The sequence below is a fragment of the Ictidomys tridecemlineatus genome, unplaced genomic scaffold, assembly GCF_052094955.1.
Source record: "Ictidomys tridecemlineatus isolate mIctTri1 unplaced genomic scaffold, mIctTri1.hap1 Scaffold_51, whole genome shotgun sequence".
Classification (NCBI taxonomy): Eukaryota; Metazoa; Chordata; class Mammalia; order Rodentia; family Sciuridae; genus Ictidomys; species Ictidomys tridecemlineatus.
Genome location: NW_027523338.1, coordinates 266957 through 286022, shown reverse-complemented (window position 1 = coordinate 286022; position 19066 = coordinate 266957). Strand labels below are relative to the sequence as shown.

General features: G+C 56.7%; 2 protein-coding genes and 1 long non-coding RNA gene across 3 annotated transcripts; all 3 read right to left on the bottom strand.

Annotated features, from left to right (window-relative positions):
- Positions 1-383: 383 nt before the first annotated feature.
- On the bottom strand, positions 384-4973 carry LOC144373836 (uncharacterized). The gene is made up of 3 exons (XR_013433376.1): positions 4004-4973; positions 3106-3196; positions 384-730 (listed from the first exon to the last, which is right to left on the bottom strand). It is a non-coding gene; the product is annotated as an uncharacterized LOC144373836 (long non-coding RNA).
- Positions 4974-9110: 4137 nt separating this feature from the next.
- LOC144373835 (obscurin-like) lies at positions 9111-17241 on the bottom strand. The gene is given in 15 exon segments (XM_078036802.1): positions 9111-10330; positions 10781-10958; positions 11146-11304; positions 11440-11604; positions 11695-11811; positions 12199-12355; positions 13213-13282; positions 13285-13364; positions 13751-13830; positions 13981-14181; positions 15036-15158; positions 15988-16048; positions 16478-16696; positions 16886-16984; positions 17209-17241. Coding segments are annotated over 13 exon segments (1734 nt in total). The 5' UTR covers position 16696; positions 16886-16984; positions 17209-17241; the 3' UTR covers positions 9111-10205.
- Positions 17242-17892: 651 nt separating this feature from the next.
- On the bottom strand, positions 17893-18563 carry LOC144373832 (telokin-like). Its single transcript, XM_078036800.1, has 2 exons — positions 18333-18563; positions 17893-18065 (listed from the first exon to the last, which is right to left on the bottom strand). Exons 1-2 carry the CDS (start codon positions 18481-18483, stop codon positions 17893-17895), a joined length of 324 nt encoding a protein of 107 aa, XP_077892926.1. The 5' UTR covers positions 18484-18563.
- Positions 18564-19066: the final 503 nt, after the last annotated feature.

Here is a 19066-nt window from a genome sequence, read left to right as displayed (position 1 = left end):
GACATATCCTTGTATTTTAGTTTCTAACATATTATATTATAAATTAAAAACAGGAGAAAAAATTTCATAGTTTGAATCAATAATGGAAATGAACTCAAAAATTCCAGTGTGCACATCATAATTGTGACAACAGCATCATAAACAATAAGGAAGAGATGAGGGTAGGAGGAGAAGGAACATGGTAATAGAACTCAGGCATATGTTGGTATTGATGTAAAACACATAGAAACCACTATAAAAATAAATTTCAAATATAGATAAAAGGATATAAAAGGTAACAAAAGTGGTATGATAGGGAATAAATAAACCAATCAAAATGGAAGCTGCTAGTGGAGCAGTGAGGAACCTAAAACAAAGAAAAAACACATGTAAAAAACAGCCCATTGGCAGAAGTCTTTCATTATCTGTGATGACATTAGATGGAACAGATGAGTCTTGGTTTCTAAATACCTAAGAAGCCTGCGTCCACACAAAGTTTCACACAATTTCTCTACAATATTGCATTAGGGAGATAAGCTTGGGTTTGATGGATTCTCTTCTAACAGAAACAATGCACCTGGTAACACAAACTTGACCTGCCATGACTTCCCATGCTCTGTCAATGCCATCAATCTGAGACACAGGACAGGACACCTTTTGGCACAACTGGCACAGAATGAGGCTGGACACCCTTGCAATAGGCTCTCCAGTGACAGAAGATTTGGGGTCCTCAGGAGGCGGGCTGTGAAACCTAAACAAGAAAGAAGCAGTGGAGGGGCATTCAGAGGAATCCAGGAGAGAAGCTGGGGTTGTACAGAGTTCAGGAGTGAGGCCAGTCCTGGGAGTGAACAGGAGGAATGGGCATCAGGAGAGTTTAAACTGTCTGAGGTTGCAGTAACCACATTCTGAGGGTCAGACAGTACATATAATAGTAACCCCATTACTATTAGCTATATATACATCCAAAGGAAATGAAATTAGCATATCAAAGAGATACCTACACTTTCATGTTTACTAAAACACTATTTACAATACTCAAATATGGAATCAACTGTGTCCATCAATGAATGAACTGATAAATAAAATGTCAAACACACAAATGAAATATTATTCAGCCATAAAAGAAAGGGATTATGTTATTTGTGGAAACACAAATATGTTGGACATCATGTTAAGTGAAATAAGCCATGCATAAAAAGACAAATATTGCATGATTTCACTCACTTGTGGAATCTTAAAAATGCTGAGCTTATAAAACTAGAGGGCAAAATACTGTTTATGAGAGGTTGGGAGACTAGGGGAGATGTTGAGGAGGAGATATTGGTTAATGTGTACAAAGTCACAGCCAAACAGGATAAATATAACTACATATTCTTAGTTATTCAATACACAATGTATCAATGTTCCAAACAACCATAAAGATGTACAATTATAATGTCAGTAAAAAGAGCATAAAGTAAAAATAAAACTACAACAAACCCGGTCTAAATATTCCTTAATATTTTTATGTAATATTTCTCTAACCCACAGAGCATTTTCTTCCTATTACTATTTTGATTTCTTTATCACAATTATGTACATCTTGTCTTCATCACTAGACTATCTCGTCTGAAGGGCGGGTATGTCTTTAATTCATTAGAGTACCCAACACGGTGCCTAGGACAAATAGGATCGGCACTGCGACTATTTTGAATCAATAAAATCCAAAGGAATATGAAAATGACCTACCATAGAATTTTAGGGTTGTACAATGTAATAGCCAACTCAGAGATGATGCAGTATCTGAAGGGAAGGGGGCTGTGGGGAGTCTAGTTAAGAAAATCATTTTATGGCAATTAACTGAAATCTTTTTTCATTTCTCCCTAAGAAAACAAAATACTCCTCACAAATTTTAGGACAAATAATTCTCTGAGCAGTCAGTATTTGAATAATTTTAAATACTGATGAATTTTTAGGCCATGAAAAGTTATGAGAAATTTATGATTTATAAATCTAAAAATAGGACTAATCTGATTATTATACATCCTATTCACGAAACACATAACACTAAAATTTTGGGTGAGTAATCAGTGTGGATACCATCATAGACCCATCAGAATAAGATTAACTTTTGTATCCAAGTGCACCCTGCTTGACTAGTACCCTCTGTGCCTTATTTTGAAACTTAAAAGATTTGTCATGTTACTATTTTTTCTCTCTGATGGATATAATTCCTCCTACATCCTGTGTCATGATCAGTGAAGCAGATTTCCTACTTCCCAAAACCTGCGTGCTCCCTAACAGAATGACTGAAATTTATCAGCCTTCATAGCTTGTTTTTCCTTCATTTACTCGCTGCACTCACTCTCTCTGCCTTTCCCAATGTGTATTCACCCTTATCCTCTCTACTTCACAATTTCCAACTCCCCTATGATCTATGCCTGTCTTGTATAGAAACTAAGAGGGATACTCCCACTATAACCTGCTGCTGGACTTTGGTCTTAAGAGAGACAACTCATTATCTTTCTCACTTTTTCATTATTACCTGTTTACTAGGTTCATTTTTCCAAGTATTAGAATAAATCAGCACTCATTGAGCATTAAAAAACGCAGGCATTCAAGTAGCTAATGAGGGTACATGGTACTACCTAGAGTGAGCAGTTTGATCGTGAAGACCTTGAATTATTAGAAAACTGTATAATTACTAAACTCAATTCCTTTTAGACTCTCCCGCCAGCACCACGCTGTCACTACTCATCAGAACAAGCCTTCCTGGCCAGAAGAGGTTGGCAGTGCTGTCCTAAGGATCAGCAGAGCAGCTTAGGTAAATTAGTGGTGTCGAGGGCCCCAAGGAACCCCCTGTCCTGGCTGCCCTGACCTGCCTCTTCCTACAGACCTGTGGTGCCCTTGAGGTTTCCCCATAGCAGCAGCCTGCTCTCAGCAGTGTTGCATGCAGGCCTGGCCACCAGCAAGGCAAGTGGGGCCAAGACTATGGGTCCAGCTGCTCCTGGATTGACCAGCTCCCCAGTAGGCTGAGGGAAGGTACATATACCCCCTTTGGCCTCACCCACCGTCCGTCCTGCCTGTGGGCTGCCAGGAGCAGGAGGGGAACGGTCACACAGCCCACCATTACGCCATCCTCCTTACCGGGGTAAGCGGAGCAACAGCCTCCCTGATCTCCGAGAGGATCACATGGCAATGGATGTTTCTGGGTGCACGCTGGTAGAGCATCTTCCACCTGAGGCCAGGGCAAACAGCAACAGATTAACCATTGCCCACCCTGCAAACTGCTAAGCCCTTCCTCCCTGGCAGGTCTCCATCTCCCAAGGATCTCCAGCTTCACCCCCAGACAGCCAGGCAGTCAGTCCATGGTGTGCTGAGTGAGTCTCTGAAGGACCCGAGTGTCACTACAGCTGCGGCATGGGGCCTGCCCCTGCTGGACAGGGTGGGGCAGAGAAGCTGCACAGGGAGCAGAACGTGCTCCTGCCCATTAAAACATCCCCTCTAGTGTGGAGAACAGATGAGTGTACAGTGAATATTGGCTGTGAGGGCCAGGGTTCCAGGGTCCCCACTCTCCCATCATTTCTTCAATTTTACTTAAACAGCAGAGGGCTTCCTCTGGGCAGTTAGGGGAGACTCCTGGCCAGCACAGACCACAGAGTCCTCACTGTACTACCCAGCCTGGCCACAGCAGTCCCAGACTACAATGCTAACAGGGCCAAAGGCCAGACCATGGGTGGAAGTGGGCCAGGGCTGCTGCTTGCTGCTATCTCTGCCAGCAGGTGTGAGCCTGGCACCTGCTATAGCAGATGTGAAAACCAGGCGCACAGCAGTAGGCAGGACAGAATATGGGCAGACTCATGCCACACCTTCAATCCCACCTGGACAGTGGTAGCAGCCTTGGGGTCTACATGCTCACCCACAGGAGAACAGGGCTATGCCAGCAGCAGTAGACATGAAACCACTCTGGCCCACAGCATCTAACATCAGAGGGTGCCCAGAGAGGGCAGGAGGGGCTGACCTGCACGAATACCCAGCATCTCACCTGTTCACACAAGCCTCCACAGTGGGGTCCCCAGCGTCCACTGCCTGAAGAACCTCGCGAACATTTTCCTCCAGCCAGCTCATGGTGGCAGGCTATTTCCAGAGGAAGTGCGACCTCCCGAGGTACAGACTCACCAGCTGGGTAGGGCAGGGGGGTGGCTGTGGGAGCAAGGCCTGGGTCAGGGATGGGGGGTTGGCTGTGGGAGCAAGGCCAGGGTCAGGGACGGGGGGCTGGGTGGAGCATGGCCAAGGTCAGGGATGGGGAGCTGGGTGTGGGAAAAAGGCCATGGTCAGGGCAGGGGACTGGCTGTGGGAGCAAGACTGGGACATGGATGGGAGCTGGGTGGAGCAAGGCCAAGGTCAGAGATGGGGAGCTGGGTGGAGGAAGGTCAAGGTCAGGGATGGGGAGCTAGGAGTGGGAACTAGGCCATGGTCAGGGCAGGGGACTGGCTGTGGGAGCAAGACCTGGGTGAGGGATGGGAGCTGGGTGGAGCAAGGCCAAGGTCAGGGATGGGGAGCTGGGTGTGGGAGCAAGGCCTGGGTCAGGGATGGGGAGCTGGGTGGAGCAAGGCCTGCATCAGGGATGGGAGACTGGTTGTAGAGCAAGGCCAGGGTCAGGGATGGAGAGTTGGGTGGAGCAAGGCCTGGGTCAGGGATGGGGGACTGGCTGTGGGAACAAGGCCTGGGTCAGGGATGGGGAGCTGGGTGGAGCAAGGCCAAGTTCAGGGATGGGGAGCTGGCTGTGGGAATAAGGCGAGGGTCAGGGATGAGAAGCTGGCTGTGGGAGCAAGGCCAGGGTCAGGGATGGGGGACTGGCTGTGGGAGCAAGGCCAGGGTCAGGGATGAAGGACTGGCTGTGGGAACAAGGCCTGGGTCAGGGATCGGGGGCTGGGTGTGGAAATAAGGCCAGTGTCAGGGATGGGGAGCTGGGAGGAGAAAGGCCAAGGTCAGGGATGGGGAGCTGGGTGGAGCAAGGCCAGGGTCATGGATGGGGAGCTGGCTGTGGAATAAGGCCAGGGTCAGGGCAGGGGCATGGCTGTGGGAGCAAGGCCAGGGTCAGAGATGGGTGGCTGGCTGAGGGAGCAAGGCCAGGATCAGGGATGGGAACCTGGGTAAAGCAAGGCCAAGGTCAGGGATGGGGAGCTGGCTGTGGGAGCAAAGCCAGGGTCAGGGATGGGGGGCTGGGTGGAGCAAGGCCAAAGTCAGGGATGGGGAGCTAGGAGTGGGAACTAGGCCATGGTCAGGGTAGAGGACTGGCTGGGGGAGCAAGGCCAGGGTCAGGGATGAAGGACTGGCTGTGGGAACAAGGCCTGGGTCAGGGATAGGGAGCTGGGTGGAGCAAGGACAAGGTCAGGGATGGGGAGCTGGGAGGAGAAAGGCCAAGGTCAGGGATGGGGAGCTGGGTGGAGCAAGGCCAGGGTCAGGGATGGGGAGCTGGCTGTGGAATAAGGCCAGGGTCAGGGATGAAGGCCTGGCTGTGGGAGCAATCCTGGGTCAGGGATGGGGAGCTGGGTAGAGCAAGGCCTGGGTCAGGGATGGGGGGCTGGCTGTGGAGCAAGGCCTGGGTCAGGGATGGAGGGCTGGCTGTGGGAGCAAGGCTTGGGTCAGGGATTGGGGGCTGGCTGTGGGATCAAGGCCTGGGTCAGGGATGGGGAGCTGGGTGAAGCAAGGCCAAGGTCAGAGATGGGGGGCTGACTTTGGGAGCAAGCCTTTGTCAGGGATGGGGGGCTGGCACTGGGAGCAAGACCTGGGTCAGGGATGGGGAGCTGGGTGGAGCAAGGCCAGCGTCAGGGATGGGGAGCTGGGTGGAACAAGGCCAGGGTCAGGGATGGGGGACTGGCTGTGGGAGCAAGACCAAGGTAAGGGATAAGGAGCTGGCTGTGGGAGCAAGGCCTGGGTCAGGGTTGGAGAACTGGGTGGAGCTAGTCCTGCTTCAGGGATGGGCGACAGGCTGTGGGAGCAAGGCCAGGGTCAGGGATGGAGAGCTGGGTGGAGAAAGGCCTGGATCAGGGATGGCTGTGGGATCAGGGCCTGGGTCAGGGATGGGGAGTTGGCTGAGCAAGGCCAAGGTCAGAGATGGGGGACTGGCATTGGGAGCAAGCCTGTGTCAGGGATGGGGAGCTGGGTGGAGCAAGGCCTGTGTCAGGGATGGGGAGCTGGGTGGAGCAAGGCCAGGTCAGGTATGGGAGCTGCTTGGAGCAAAGCCTGGGTCAGGGATTGGGGACTGGCTGTGGGAACAAGGCCTGGGTCAGGAATGAGGAGCTGGGTGGAGCAAGGCCAAGGTCAGGGATGGGGAGCTGTGTGGATCAAGACCTGGGTCAGGGTTGGGAGCTGGGTGGAGCAAGGCCAGGGTCAGGGATTGAGTGTAGGCTGTGGGAGCAAGCCTGGGTCACATATGGGGAGCTGGGTGGAGCAACGCCTGGGTCAGGGATGAGGAGCTGGGTGAAGCAAGGCCTGGGTCAGGGATTGGGGACTGGCTGTGGGAACAAGGCCATTTTCAGGGATGTGGGACTGGCTTTGGGAGCAAGGCCTGGGTCAGGGATGGGGGACTGGCTGTGGGAACAAAGCCTGGGTCAGGGATGAGGAGCTGGGTGGAGCAAGGCCAGCGTCAGGGAAGGGGAGCTGTGTGGATCAAGACCTGGGTCAGGGTTGGGAGCTGCGTGGAGCAAGGCCAGGGTCAGGGATTGCGGGCTGGGTAGAGGAAGGCCAAGGTCAGGGATGGGGAGCTGGGTGTGGGAACTAGGCCATGGTCAGGTCAGGGGACTGGCTGTGGGAGTAAGACCTGGGACAGGGATGGGAGTTCAGTGGAGCAAGGCCATGGTCAGGGATGGGGAGCTGGATGTGGGAGCAAGACCTGGGTCAGAAATGCCGAGCTGCATAGAGCAAAGCCTAGGTTAGGGGTAGGGTACTGGCTGTGGGAGCAAGGCAAGGGTCAGGGATGGAGAGCCGGGTAGAGCAAGGCTTGGGTCAGGGATGAGGAGCTGGGTGGATCAAGACCTGGGTGAGGGATGAGGAGCTGGGTGGAGCAATGCCATGGTCAGGGATGGGGAGCTGGCTGTGGGAACAAGCCTGGGTCATGGATGGGGAGCAGGGTGGAGCACTGCTTGGGTCAGGGATTGGGGGCTGCCTGTGGGATCAAGGCCTGGGTCAGGGATGGAGAGCTGGGTGGAGCAAGGCCAAGTTTAGAGATGGGTGGCTGGCTTTGGGACCAATCCTGTGTCAGATATGGGGAGCTGGATGGAGCAAGGCCTGGGTAAGGGATGGGGGGCTTGCTCTGGGAGCAAGACCTGGGTCACGGATCGGGAGCTGGGTGGAGCAAGGCCAGGGTCAGGGATGGGGAGCTGGGTGGAACAAGGCCAGGGTCAGGGATGGGGTATTGGCTGTGGGAGCAAGGCCAGGGTCAGGGATGGAGAGCTGGGTGGAGAAAGGCCTGGGTCAGAGATGGGGGGCTGGCTGTGGGATCAAGGCCTGGGTCAGGGATGGGGGACTGGCTGTGGGAATAAGGCCTGGGTCAGGGATGGGGAGCTGGGTGGAGCAAGGCATGGGTCAGGGATGGGGGACTGGCTGTGGGATCAAGGCCTGGGTCAAGGATCAGGTGCTGGATGGAGCAAGGCTAGGGTCAGGGATGGAAGCTGGGTGGAGCAAAGCCTGGGTCAGTGATTGGGGACTGGCTGTGGGAAGAAGGCCTGGGTCAGGGATGAGGAGCTGGGTGGAGCAAGGCCAAGGTCAGGGATGGGGAGCTGTGTGGATCAAGACCTGGATCAGGGTTGGGAGCTGGGTGGAGCAAGGCCAGGGTCAGGGATTTAGAGCTGGCTGTGGGAGCAAGCCTGGGTCAGAGATGCGGAGCTGGGTGGAGCAAGGCCTGGGTCAGGATTGGGTAGCTGGTTGTGGAGCAAGGCCAGGGTCAGGAATGGGGGGCTGGGTGGAGTAAGGCCAAGGTCAGGGATGGGGAGCTGGGTGTTGGAACAAGGCCATGGTCAGGGCAGGGGACTGGCTGTGGGAGCAAGACCTGGGACAGGGATGGGAGTTGGGTGGAGCAAGGCCAAGGTCAGTGATGGGGAGCTGGATATGGGAGCAAGACCTGAGTCAGGGATGGGGAGCTGGGTAGAGCAAAGGCTGGGTCAGGGTTAGGGGACTGGCTATGGGAGCAAGGCCAGTGTCATGGATGGGGAGCCGGGTGGAGCAAGGCCTGGATCAGGGATGGGGGACTGGCTGTGGTAACATGGCCTGGGTCAGGGTTGAGAAGATAGGAGGAGCAAGGCCAAGGTCAGGGATGGGGAGGTGGGTGAATCAAGACCTGGGTCAGGGATGAGGAGCTAGGTAGAGCAAGGCCAGGGTCAGGGTGGGGAGCTGGCTGTGGGAGCAAGCCTGGGTCAGAGATGGGGAGCTGGGTGGAGCAAGGCCTGGGTCAGGGAATAGGTGCTGACTGTGGAGCAAGGTGTGGATCAGGGATGGGGGGCTGGCTGTGGAGCAAGGCCTGGGTCAGGGATGGGGTCTGGCTGTGGGAGCAAGGCTTGGGTCAGGGATTGGAGGCTGGTTGTAGGATCAAGGCCTGGGTCAGGGATGAGGAGCTGGGTGGAGCAAAGCCAAGGTCAGAGATGTGGTCCTGGCTTTGGGAGCAATCCTGTGTCAGGGATGGGGAGCTGGGTGCAGCAAGGCCTGGGTAAGGGTTGGGGGGCTGGCTGTGGGAGCAAAACCTGGGTAAGGGATGGTGAGCTGGGTGGAGCAAGTTCAAGGTCAGGGATGTGGAGGTTGCTGTGGGAGCAAGGCCTGGGTCAGGGATCGGGGGCTGGGTGTGGAAATAAGGCCAGTGTCAGGGATGGGGAGCTGGGTGGATCAAGGCCTGGGTCAGAGATGGGGAGCTGGGTGGAGCAAGGCCAGGGTCAGGGATCGGGAGCTGGCTGTGGAGCAAGGCCTTGGTTAGGTATGGGCGACTGGCTGTGGTGCAAGGACTGGGTCTGGGATGGGCGGCTGCCTGTGGGAGCAAGCCTGGGTCAGGGATGGGGAGCTGGGTAGAGCAAGACCTGGGTCAGAGATGGGGGGCTGGCTATGAGAGCAAGACTTGGGTCAGGAATGGGGAGCTGGGTGGAACAAGGCCTGGGTCAGCCTACTGCTCAACAGGAGATGACCAGCTGTTCTGTGGCTCGTTCCTTCCTTGCGCTCTCCAACCTGACCTCATCCTCTGGATCTGGCCTAACAACTACTTCTCTGAGGGATGCCAGGCCAGGTAATGGTGGGGGGTGTTCTTGGACCCATGCTGTCTTCTATGCTAACGTGAGATTCATAGTGGACTTCAGGCCATTAATCTTGACTTCAGGAGGACTAGAGCCTGAGGTCAGCCACATGAGTGGTCAGCCATGCAGGTCTGACAGAGTTCCAGTGACAAATGCTGACGTCAAGTCTCATTAAGCCTCCTGGTTGGCATAGGTCTGTTTGTGTTCTCAGGTGTCACTGGGAGGAGAAGGTGCTCTTCCTCACTGCACTGGGAGCGGGAGGCTGGGAGCTCATAAGTGGTGACACTGGACCCTCCCGAAGTGCTCTTCTTTTTTCTCAGGGGCTGCAGTCTTGTCTTTATGCTGAAGTAAACCCTAACCCTGAGCATAATAGCTCTGAACTCCAAGACCTTCTGGTGAATCACTGAACCTGAAGGCAACCTTGGGGACCAGTGAACTGGACGTCAGAAGTGAGAGTGGTCTCGGGACCCCAAGCCTATGGAGGTGCAGAAAGTGAGGATGGTCTCGGGACCCCAAGCCTGTGGCAGTGTCAAGTGAGATGGGCCTGGGAGACACCTGACCTCCCTTGACCTTGGCAGCTCCCATCCGTGAGCCACGTAAGGCCTGTGCTCTGTGACCCTGAAGGCGCAGTGTGATCAGCACCCTTCCTGGCCCATTAAGTTTACAGGCCTCTCCTGCACCCAGGTGCCTGCCTGTGGCCCCCTCTGTGGTCCTGGTGCTCTCTCGGCTGCCCTCAGGCATGTCTGTCTCGGCCCTGTGCTGACTCCTCACCCTGCTCATTCCCTAGGGTGGCCATGGCACCACCTGACTTACCTGTTCACTGTCCATCCCCAGGATGTTTGCCCTTGAACAGGCCTGGACTGTCTCTTGTTCCCCATGCCCAGCCCACTGACCAGACCCCATGCTGTCCTCAGCCCCCGTGCAGCCCACCCCTGGTAGGGGTTCCTGTGAAGGGTCAGTCTGTAGGCCCTAGCAGGTACCCTTGTACCAGCTGACAGTAGGCTTGGGTGTGCCGGTCACGCGGCAAGCCAGCTTTACAGTTTCCCCCAGCTCAGCCGTGCAGTCAGCCAGTTCCTCTTCAAATTCCAGAGGACCTGAGGACACATGTGGGGGTCTGAGGACTTTGAGGGTGGGATGTCAGGCCTATGTCCCCTGGGTGCACCCTGGCAAATTGCCCCCAACAACAGCAGTGGCCTCACATCCAAGGGCCTGGTTACTGACTAAGCTGGGTGTGGCTGCACGAGGCAGGGACAGACCAGGGTACAAGACCATCACACCCAAACATGACCTGGTCAGATACTCCAAGTCTGGAGCTATGCCATGTCCCCACTACATCCCTTTTGTCCCAGGGTCAGCTCAACACCTGCTATGGGGCTCCCTGGGAGGCCAAAGCCATTGGTCCCTCAGCTAGATCTGACCAAGGGGAGAACCAAGCCACCAGTGCAGAAAGCAACCCATGCCCACGTGCCCGGCCTGGGTGCAGCCCGCTGGGCATCTAAGTGATGTTCAGGTCCCCACACCAGCACAGCACCAGGGACACTCACGCCACACAGGCAGGGCCAGGCGCTGCTGGATGCTGCTGATCTCCTTCACCCAGGAGTGCTTGATGATGACTGTGCACGCCTGCAGCAGGTACTTGCGCACAGAGTACTCCCGCTCATGCCACACCTCGAAGGCAAGGTCGTCCCCTTCCACCTGGTCGTTCAGGTCGATGCTGCTTAGCTGTTGAGGGGTGCAACATTAGTGGGAGGACAGAGCTAAGCATCCCTAGACAGACAGGGTCCAGTAGGGCTATGCCCAGGTCATCCCAGAACAATGGCAAGTTCTGCTCCAGTGGCCACCCTGGAGCCCAGGAACAGGGAAACCTCCACTGGCCTGCATGACACCCCCAGCCCCTGGCACCACAGACCTTCATCATATTCCAGAACACATAGCTGAAGGTGTCAGTGCGCCAGTTTCGTCGGGGCTTGCAGATCATCAGGTGGTTCCGAAACAGGAAGACATGGCGATTGTGGCCCTTCCAAGGCATTCGGGCTCCTGGTGCTCCCTCCCACACAATGAAGTGGCCCTGGGGTGTGAGTAGATGTGGTTGGACTGTGGTTGCCTGGCTCCATCCCTGGGCGCAGACCCCAGGGTCATCTATGAGCCCAGCACCCACAAAAGCCACACCCCACCACATGGCAGCAGACGCAAGTCCCCCCACCTGGCGGATGGGCTCCCCCAGGGCCTCCAGGGTGCCAGGGTAGTTCTCCATGAGGGACACGTGCAGCTTGTTCTCAGCACGCTGGGGCAGCGCTGACACGACTGCGTAGGCCTGCTCCAGAAGGGCGCAGTTCTGCTGGTTCCGCGCCTTGTTGTGGATCAGCTCCTGAGGCAGACCAAGGGTCAGGACCCAGACCGCTTCAGCCCCAAGGCCTGGCCTGGACATTCAGGGCTGGGGCAGGACAGGGCTTCCCACCTTGAGCAGAGCCTGGTACTTCTGCACCCGCTCCACCGGCTGCTCCAGGTAGTGCTGCAGTGGGGGTGGCAGTGGCTGCGAGGGGTCCCCAGCAGACAGCATCTCCTCAGTGCATTTCTGTAGGCACCACAGGGTGGGTTTCAGGCAAGAAAGCACAGCTCCAGTTAGGGCATCCTGACAGTAGAGGACATCCCAGGGGCACTCTCACACCTGGCCCTGAACCTGGACAATGGCTGTGTTACCATCTAGCCGGACGCATGCACAGAACTTGGGCAGTGAAGTGGCCAGCCCAGGAGCACAAAGCTACAGGGCTCAAGGGTCCCTGGGGACTGTGGGGAAAGAGATCAGGGAATAAGAACTAAGGCCATGAGCACAGGACAAGGGCTAAGCCTCAGGGGACTTTCAGGTCAGTGAGTTTTCTGGTGGGAGTCAAGGCCAGCACTAGGCCTGGGAGTAGCCAGGGAGGGGTACCATGGCCAACGCCATGGAGCCAGGCATGGGCACCTTGTAGAACTCCTGGACGGGCGTGCTGACAACCACGGACTCTGCCTGCACACGGCCCACCAGGAACTCCAGGTACTTCTCAAAGGCTTCCTGGTTCTTGATGAAGCACATGGCCACATCATCATCTGTGTCACAGCGATGCAGGTCCTGCAAGAAGCTGCCACAGAGAGGGACAGGGTCAGGGACAGGGTCAGGCACAGCTCACAGCCCAGTCCTGGGCCCTGTCCTTGAGAGGCTATGGTTCTTGCCCAGGAGTGGGTTCTGGGTCTGTGAGACTGAGTATACTAAGCTGGGTGTGCAGACATGTGGGCACGTACAGAAGTGCATGGGTATGTACACTTGCCCACGAGTGTGCAGATGTGTAGTACGTGAGCATGTATATGTGGGTACATGCATGTACATGTGCACGTGTGTGGGTGCATGTGTGTATGCATGTGGCTGTGCATGTATACACAAGTGTGCAGATATGACCATGCATGTGTGGCATGTGTGTATAATATGTGTGCATGTGTTTGCCTGAATGTGTCTGTGGATGTGCGCATGGCACACACATGCACTCAAATGCTTGTGTGAGTGTGCAAGAGTACATGTGCATGGAGATCAGCATGCATGTGAGTGCACATATCTATGTGTATCCAGCATGTATGTACATTTTTGTACAGGAATCACATATGTATGTGTGCACACATGTACACTATGTGCACACACATATCAAGCACATGTCCATGCACATTTGAGGCTGGGTGCGTGAGCATATGTGGTGTGCACATGGGACTTCCCGTGTGCCCGTGTACATTCATGTGCATGCACATGGGCCTGTGTGAGTGCTCATGGGTAGCAGGTATTCTTCAGCCTTCAACCCATATGGCGAGCGTCTGTCACTGGGGCATCACACAAGTGGGATGTGCCCATGGGTAAATCGAGTTCCTACCCCAGCTGCTGAGTGTCACCCTCCACGAGGCCTGACCCACAGCTGTGCGTGCACCTCACATGTATGTGTGTGGCCTTGCCTACCTGCTGTGGAAGCGACTGATGTCCTGTACATTGCGAAAAATGACTGCCTTCTGGCTGGCCACGGCTGCTGGTGCTGTTTGTAGTGGCTTTGGAGGAACTGAAGCTCACCCACGAAGGTCTGCTCTGAGCTCAGCAGTTCCTGGATGACAGAACTGGTGGAAGAGTGGCATCAGGGAGTGCCCAGCAGCTGCCCTGCTCCCACTGTCCCTAGTCTCCACATGGGGACTAGGGATACATGGAGAGCTTGCTCCCTTGCACTGCAGTTAAATGGGGTTCCTGTGATCAGGAGCCTGTCACCCAGTTTCAGAAAGTGGGTAGGTGGTGGAGCAAGGGCACCACCTCTTCCCCAGGAAGCCCTCCCGAATGAGGCTCTGGGAGGGCACAGCTGCAGAAACCAGGGGCAGGACCGTGACCTAAGGAGGCTCACACAGCTTCAGCAAGCACAGGTCCCCCATGAAGAAGCACGGCAGAACGCCAGCTGGCCCTTGAGGCCCAGCAGCCAGCTGTGGCTCCACTCTCAACCCTCCCCAACACATACCTCAGCCTGGTCTTGTACTCATCCTCGGACACGGCCTCGGGGAATTCGGGGGCCTCACTGGGCCCCCACTCAGGAGACAGCTATTGAGAAACAGGAGTTTGTTCCAGGGCACCAGTTTGTTCCACCTCCTCTGTGGCCACCGGGCTCCTGTCCCTTACTTCCAGGTTTCTCTGGCGAAGGGCCAGGATCCCAGGGCCTTGGCACCCTCCCCCAGCTCCGGACTACCATACCTTGAGCCTCTTGTCCAGGTAGGCTGGTGACACACAGCCTTGCCTGGAGGGGCTGGACTTGGTGGGCTTGGTGCGCACAAGCCAGTGCAGTGGGTGGGCTGAGTCCAAGACCTCCACATACTGGCCTTCCCGCAGTGTGATGGCATCCTGCTCGGCCCCCAGGGGTAGGTAGTTGGCCATGGCCACATAGATATCAAAGATCTGATAAAGAGAAATGGGCCTAAGTCTTGGGGCCAGAGGGGTGAGGCCTGCCAAGGCCCCCCATTGCCCCCCACCTCTGAGGAGGGATAGGTTCTCCCAACCCCCTAAAACCCCCAAGAGCACAGAGGGGAGGGTGCTGAGTCCAGGGGTTGAAGAGGTACCCAGTCCAGGGCCACAGGGCAGGAGCCCCCAGGGTCACTCTGCACAGATGGCAGTGAGAGGGCTGGCTCCTGCCAACGTGGATGGGCGCCTAGACTGTGGTTGCTCACAGCGCCTTGCTGCCCACTGCCCCCTGCAACCCAAGAGGTGGTGGGCTCTGGAGGCAAAGGTGCGCTCTTCACAGATGGCAGTGAGAGTGACATCAGAGGTAGTGCTCTGCAGGAACCCACGTGCAGAGACCCTGCCCTCTGCTCTAACCTCTGGTGTCCCTTGGTGTCTCTGGGGGTGATGTCCCTTCCTTGGTAGCACCAGGCCCTTGCAGCCCCCCATTGTCTCTTCAGCAAGTCAGGCCCCAAGCCCTGTTCCTAAGGGTCCTAGCCCACCCACCTCTCCTTGGGAGTCCCCATCCTCTGACTCTGAGGATGACTCCTGGACGCTGGAGGAGGGCCGCGACCGGCCATGCCGGGGGGAGATGGACAGAGTCTTGGACTCCTCATCACTGTCACCTCCAGGCACCTGCAGCTTGGCTGGGCGAACACAAGAGTTGTGATGTCCCTGGAAGGCTGTCCCCCTACTGCCTACCACCCAGCCAGTCTCCAGGGCTCCCAGGCACAGAGTCCTAGCTAGGCCCCATGTGAGGACACAGGGTCCCAGCCTCCCCTGTGGTTGGGGGGGTCCCATCCTGGCCCCCTCACCCTGTGTGATCTTGGCCGACACCATCTCAGTGATCTGGGAGGTGAGTTTCTGTAGGAATTCCTCTGTAGCCACCTCAGTGAGGGACAGGTGGCTATGGGCCTCCTCAGCCACCAGGGCCTCCCCTGGGGGAACAAACACAACACTGTGGGGTCATGCTTCCCCCAAAAGTTCACTGCAATTCTCCTAGGGGCTGATGGTGAGCAGGAGACCAGGCCCTGGCAGGGAGACCATGAGGTGGTGCCAGCAGGAAGAGACCAGTGAGGTCAGCAGGATGCAGAGCCTGTGACCAGGGATGAGAATGAAGGGAGCGGGTCTGGACAGAAGAGGCAGCAAGTGGCCAGAGAATGGCAAGCACAGCTAAGGGGCAGCAGGTGGCAGGCAGGGCTGCAGGCAGATGGTGAGGGAGCTGAGGACAGGGCTGGGCAGGGTCCAGCCTGGCATCAGGCTTGAGGCAGGGTTGGGGCTGTGGGGGCCGAGGTGACTTTGTGGCTCTTCTTAACATAGCCCACTGGGCATGGGCCCCCTGACCACAGAGGTCAGAAATAGCTCTGACTCCAACCAGAGCTGGGAGCTGGCCATGAGAGGACAGGAACCTAGAGCCCAGGCTGCTCAGGTCCAAAGGGCGGCCTCCCCTGCACCCAACCCGGGCATACCTTTCCTCTGCCCAGCAAGGCCGGTGAGACCAGCAGACTCTGACATCTGTGCTGAGATGGCTTGGGTGGTCCTGAGGGGAGGAGGGGTGTCCTGCCAGCCCAGCTTGGACCCCACCACTCTGCTCCCCATAGAGGGGGGCCTAGGGGCCAGGACACCACAATCAGTGGCTCCACACCAGAAGGGGCCCATAAAAACTTCATTTGATAGTGTGGAGAAGCTGCACAGGGAAGGGAGTGGCCACCCACAGGGCTACACCACCCTAGCCCACTGGGTAAGTCAGTCAGGGCACCCACTCACCCCTGTAGGAAGGTAGAAATGAGAGCCTCCTTCATCTTCTCCTGCTCCTCCTCCTTGGGCACTGTCCAGAGATCCAGGGGAGCTGTCAGGACCAGTCCTGTACTCCGATACCTTGAGTCCTGGGCTGGGACCCCTACCCAGGACATCTAGACCACCCTGGGGGCCCTGCCTGCACTGTCCCTAAGAAGCCCTGGCAAGGGTCTGTGCCTAAGCGCCCACCTCCCTGTCCACTCTCAGCACTTGGTCACCCATGGGGTTGGGGGACAGGCCTGCCCTCCAAGCACCATCGCTCAGAGGGGCTGAACAGAGGGCTCTGGGCAGGGCCTGCAGGCCATCTGTGCACCATGCAGGCAGGGCTGAGGTTCCAGGCCAAACTGGCCTGCACCACTGGGCCCAGACTGCTCTTGGGCTCTGCAGGCGAAGGATCAGAGGTGGGTGAAGGCCATACATCCCAAGCTGGTCCCTCACCACACCCAGGCTCCCTACTCACTGCCTGAGACATGCAGGCTGGCAGAGCAGAGGGCCTGGCCAGCGGCCTTGGTGGCAATGCACGTGTAGGTGCCCTGGTGTTGCCGGCCCACATCTAGCAGGACCAGGCTGTGCTGCTGAGCAGAGCTGGCCATAGTGTAGCCTGGGGTGTTTGGGCCAATCCACAGCACGCCTCTCTCGGCCTCCTCCTTGAGCCAGTGTATGGTGGGGGCCTGGCATCCTGTGGGCAGGAGAGGGCTCAGTGGGTACACAGCCCCACTGGCTATGGGCCTCCAGAAGAGGGTGCTTGGCAAGAGTGATATGAGGGGTGGAGCAGGAGGCCATGCAGGGTGGCATGGGTGGACTGTGGGAGGGTGGCATGGGGACTCTGGGGGGGGGTGATCTTTCTCCGGGGAGTGAGGATGCCCACCTTCCACCTTCACCGAGAATGTGATGCTGGAGCCCCTCTTCACTTTCTTGGGGGTGAACCTCTCCAGGATGCGGGGTGGCACCAATTGCTCACACACATCTGGGAGAGCAAGGACAGCCATGGAGACACCCAGCACCCCTCCTTCAGCTCCCACGTCCTGATGTCCTTGTTCTGGGAACCCCAGGTAGTTCTCTGCGACCTGTGCCTGTGGCCCCAGAGAGCCCTCTTCCTGCACCTCCACCGCTACCAGGCCCAGGGCTGGTCCACTCTGGCCTCATGCCCACAATCCACCCAGCCTCTGTCTGCCCACAGGGCCATCTCACCTGATGCTGACTTCTCTTCTGGTTCATCAGGACCTGAAAAGTGCAGAGGGAGTCAGATGTGCAGCATGCACAGATTCCCTTGCTTCCCTACATGTGGGAAGGTCCTGTCCTACTGCCCAGTGGGGGGACCTGGGCATGGCCCCACCCATGGTCAAAGGTCCATTACCCTGCCTGAAACTTTGGCCGGGAGGCCAAAGAACTCACACTCCAGTGTACATCCGTGTGACATCCCCACCCTCCCTGTGCCCACTGGGAATCTGGGGCCCCGCCTAGAACCACATGGGCACTGGGAGATGGCAGCTGGGGCTGCACCCTGAGAGGCAGGAGGAGGACCCAGCAACAGTCTCTCCGCAGGACCAGTATGGGTCAAACTAGGAGTCAGCTCTCAGTGCTCAGAACGTTTGGGAAAATAAAGACACAGGAGTTTTCTTGTCAGAGCTGCCACTGGGGCTTTGTGCAGGTCTGCTGGGCCCAGTGTTCGTCCGCTTCCCCCAAGAGCCTGCTCATCACTCAGGGCGTCCAAGCCCCACTGGGCACCCACTCCTGTGGGGCAATTCTGCCATCTGTGCCACTGTGCATAGGGCAATGGGCTGGGCCCCGGCCTGATGGGGCCTGGCATGCAGTACATGTGGCACTGCTCACTCCTTCAGGGCACACACCTCGGACCAGCAGATGGGCAGATGACTAGGCAGCACCAACAGCATTGCTGATATAGGCTGCATACTGGCCCACGTCCTCCCGGGTGACAGAGACGATCTCCAGGGTGTGCAGTGTCTTCTTGTCAGCCATGCGAATGTGGGCAGATGTAGACAGGGGCTGGCCATCTTTGAACCAGTACAATCTGGGGACTGGGTAGCCTACCCCATGGAGGAGAGTGGTCAGCACATGACCATTCTCAATGGGCACTATACTCTTTTGATGGGAGACAGACAAAGGCCCAGAAAAGAGGTTGCTCAGAGGCCAGCGAGCCTCTGGTGTGGGGGTGGGGTGGCAGCCTCTTGTTGCCCAGCAGCAGGCACACATGACCTCCTGACCTCCACTGGTCAGGCCCTTCCCATGTGTAACCAATGGGAGACAGCTCCTGGCCTCCCTCCAGCTATGGTGCCCACTCCCCAGCACCTCACCTTTCACTTTGAGCTGAAATTTGGCCAGGCGTGTACCAGGGGCCACCTGGAGGTCCCTCAGCTCCTCCACCACCTGGGGCAGCTGCCTCTCATCTGATTCGGTTCCCTCTTGCTCCCGGCTGGCAAAAAAGACAAATAAGGGAGTAGCCATAAAGTGGAGCAGGCTGAGGGTCCAGGCAGGAGGGCCCACGGGGTGAAGGTCAGAGGCGGATAGGTTTGAGGTTCCCTGTATGCTGAGTGGAGGAGCAGAGGGACAGAAACGGCCAGGGTCTGACTGAAAGCTGCAGGCTTGGGAAAGTCGATCTAAGCCACCCAGCCCAGATCACCACTTCCCGGGAGGCCCTGGGCCACTGTCTGTGTGGCCCCACCTAGACAGGTATCCCTGGGCACTGAAGTAGGATGAGGTCTCCATGGCGTCTGCGGCAGTGTCGTAGTCTGTGCTGGTCACTGGGGAGGAAAAGTGAGTGGAGGAGGCTCAGGACTTTGGGATTTCAGGGGGACGCGCCCTCCTGGGCCTGCCCACCCCTGCTGTTCCCAGCCTCGTTCTTCCACACCAATAACTAACTGCAAGCCTCTTAGGCCCAGCACAAAATGTCATATGACCTGAGTCTCCAGAAACAGCAGACAGGGACAGTGGCAGAACCTTCTGGTTCCATCCCACCAGGGCATGAGAGGTTGGAGACACAAGCCTCAAAACCAAGAGAAAGAGACTTGAATTTCTGGCCAAGAAGGGG

Excerpts from the sequence above, each read along its gene's own strand:
- LOC144373832 (XM_078036800.1), bottom strand. The coding sequence starts at position 18,483 with ATGGCTACTCCCTTATTTGTCTTTTTTGCCAGCCGGGAGCAAGAGGGA. Across the intron at positions 18,066-18,332 it reads ATTTCAGCTCAAAGTGAAAG|GCTACCCAGTCCCCAGATTG; the intron begins GTGAGGTGCTGG and ends TCCATGGGGTAG.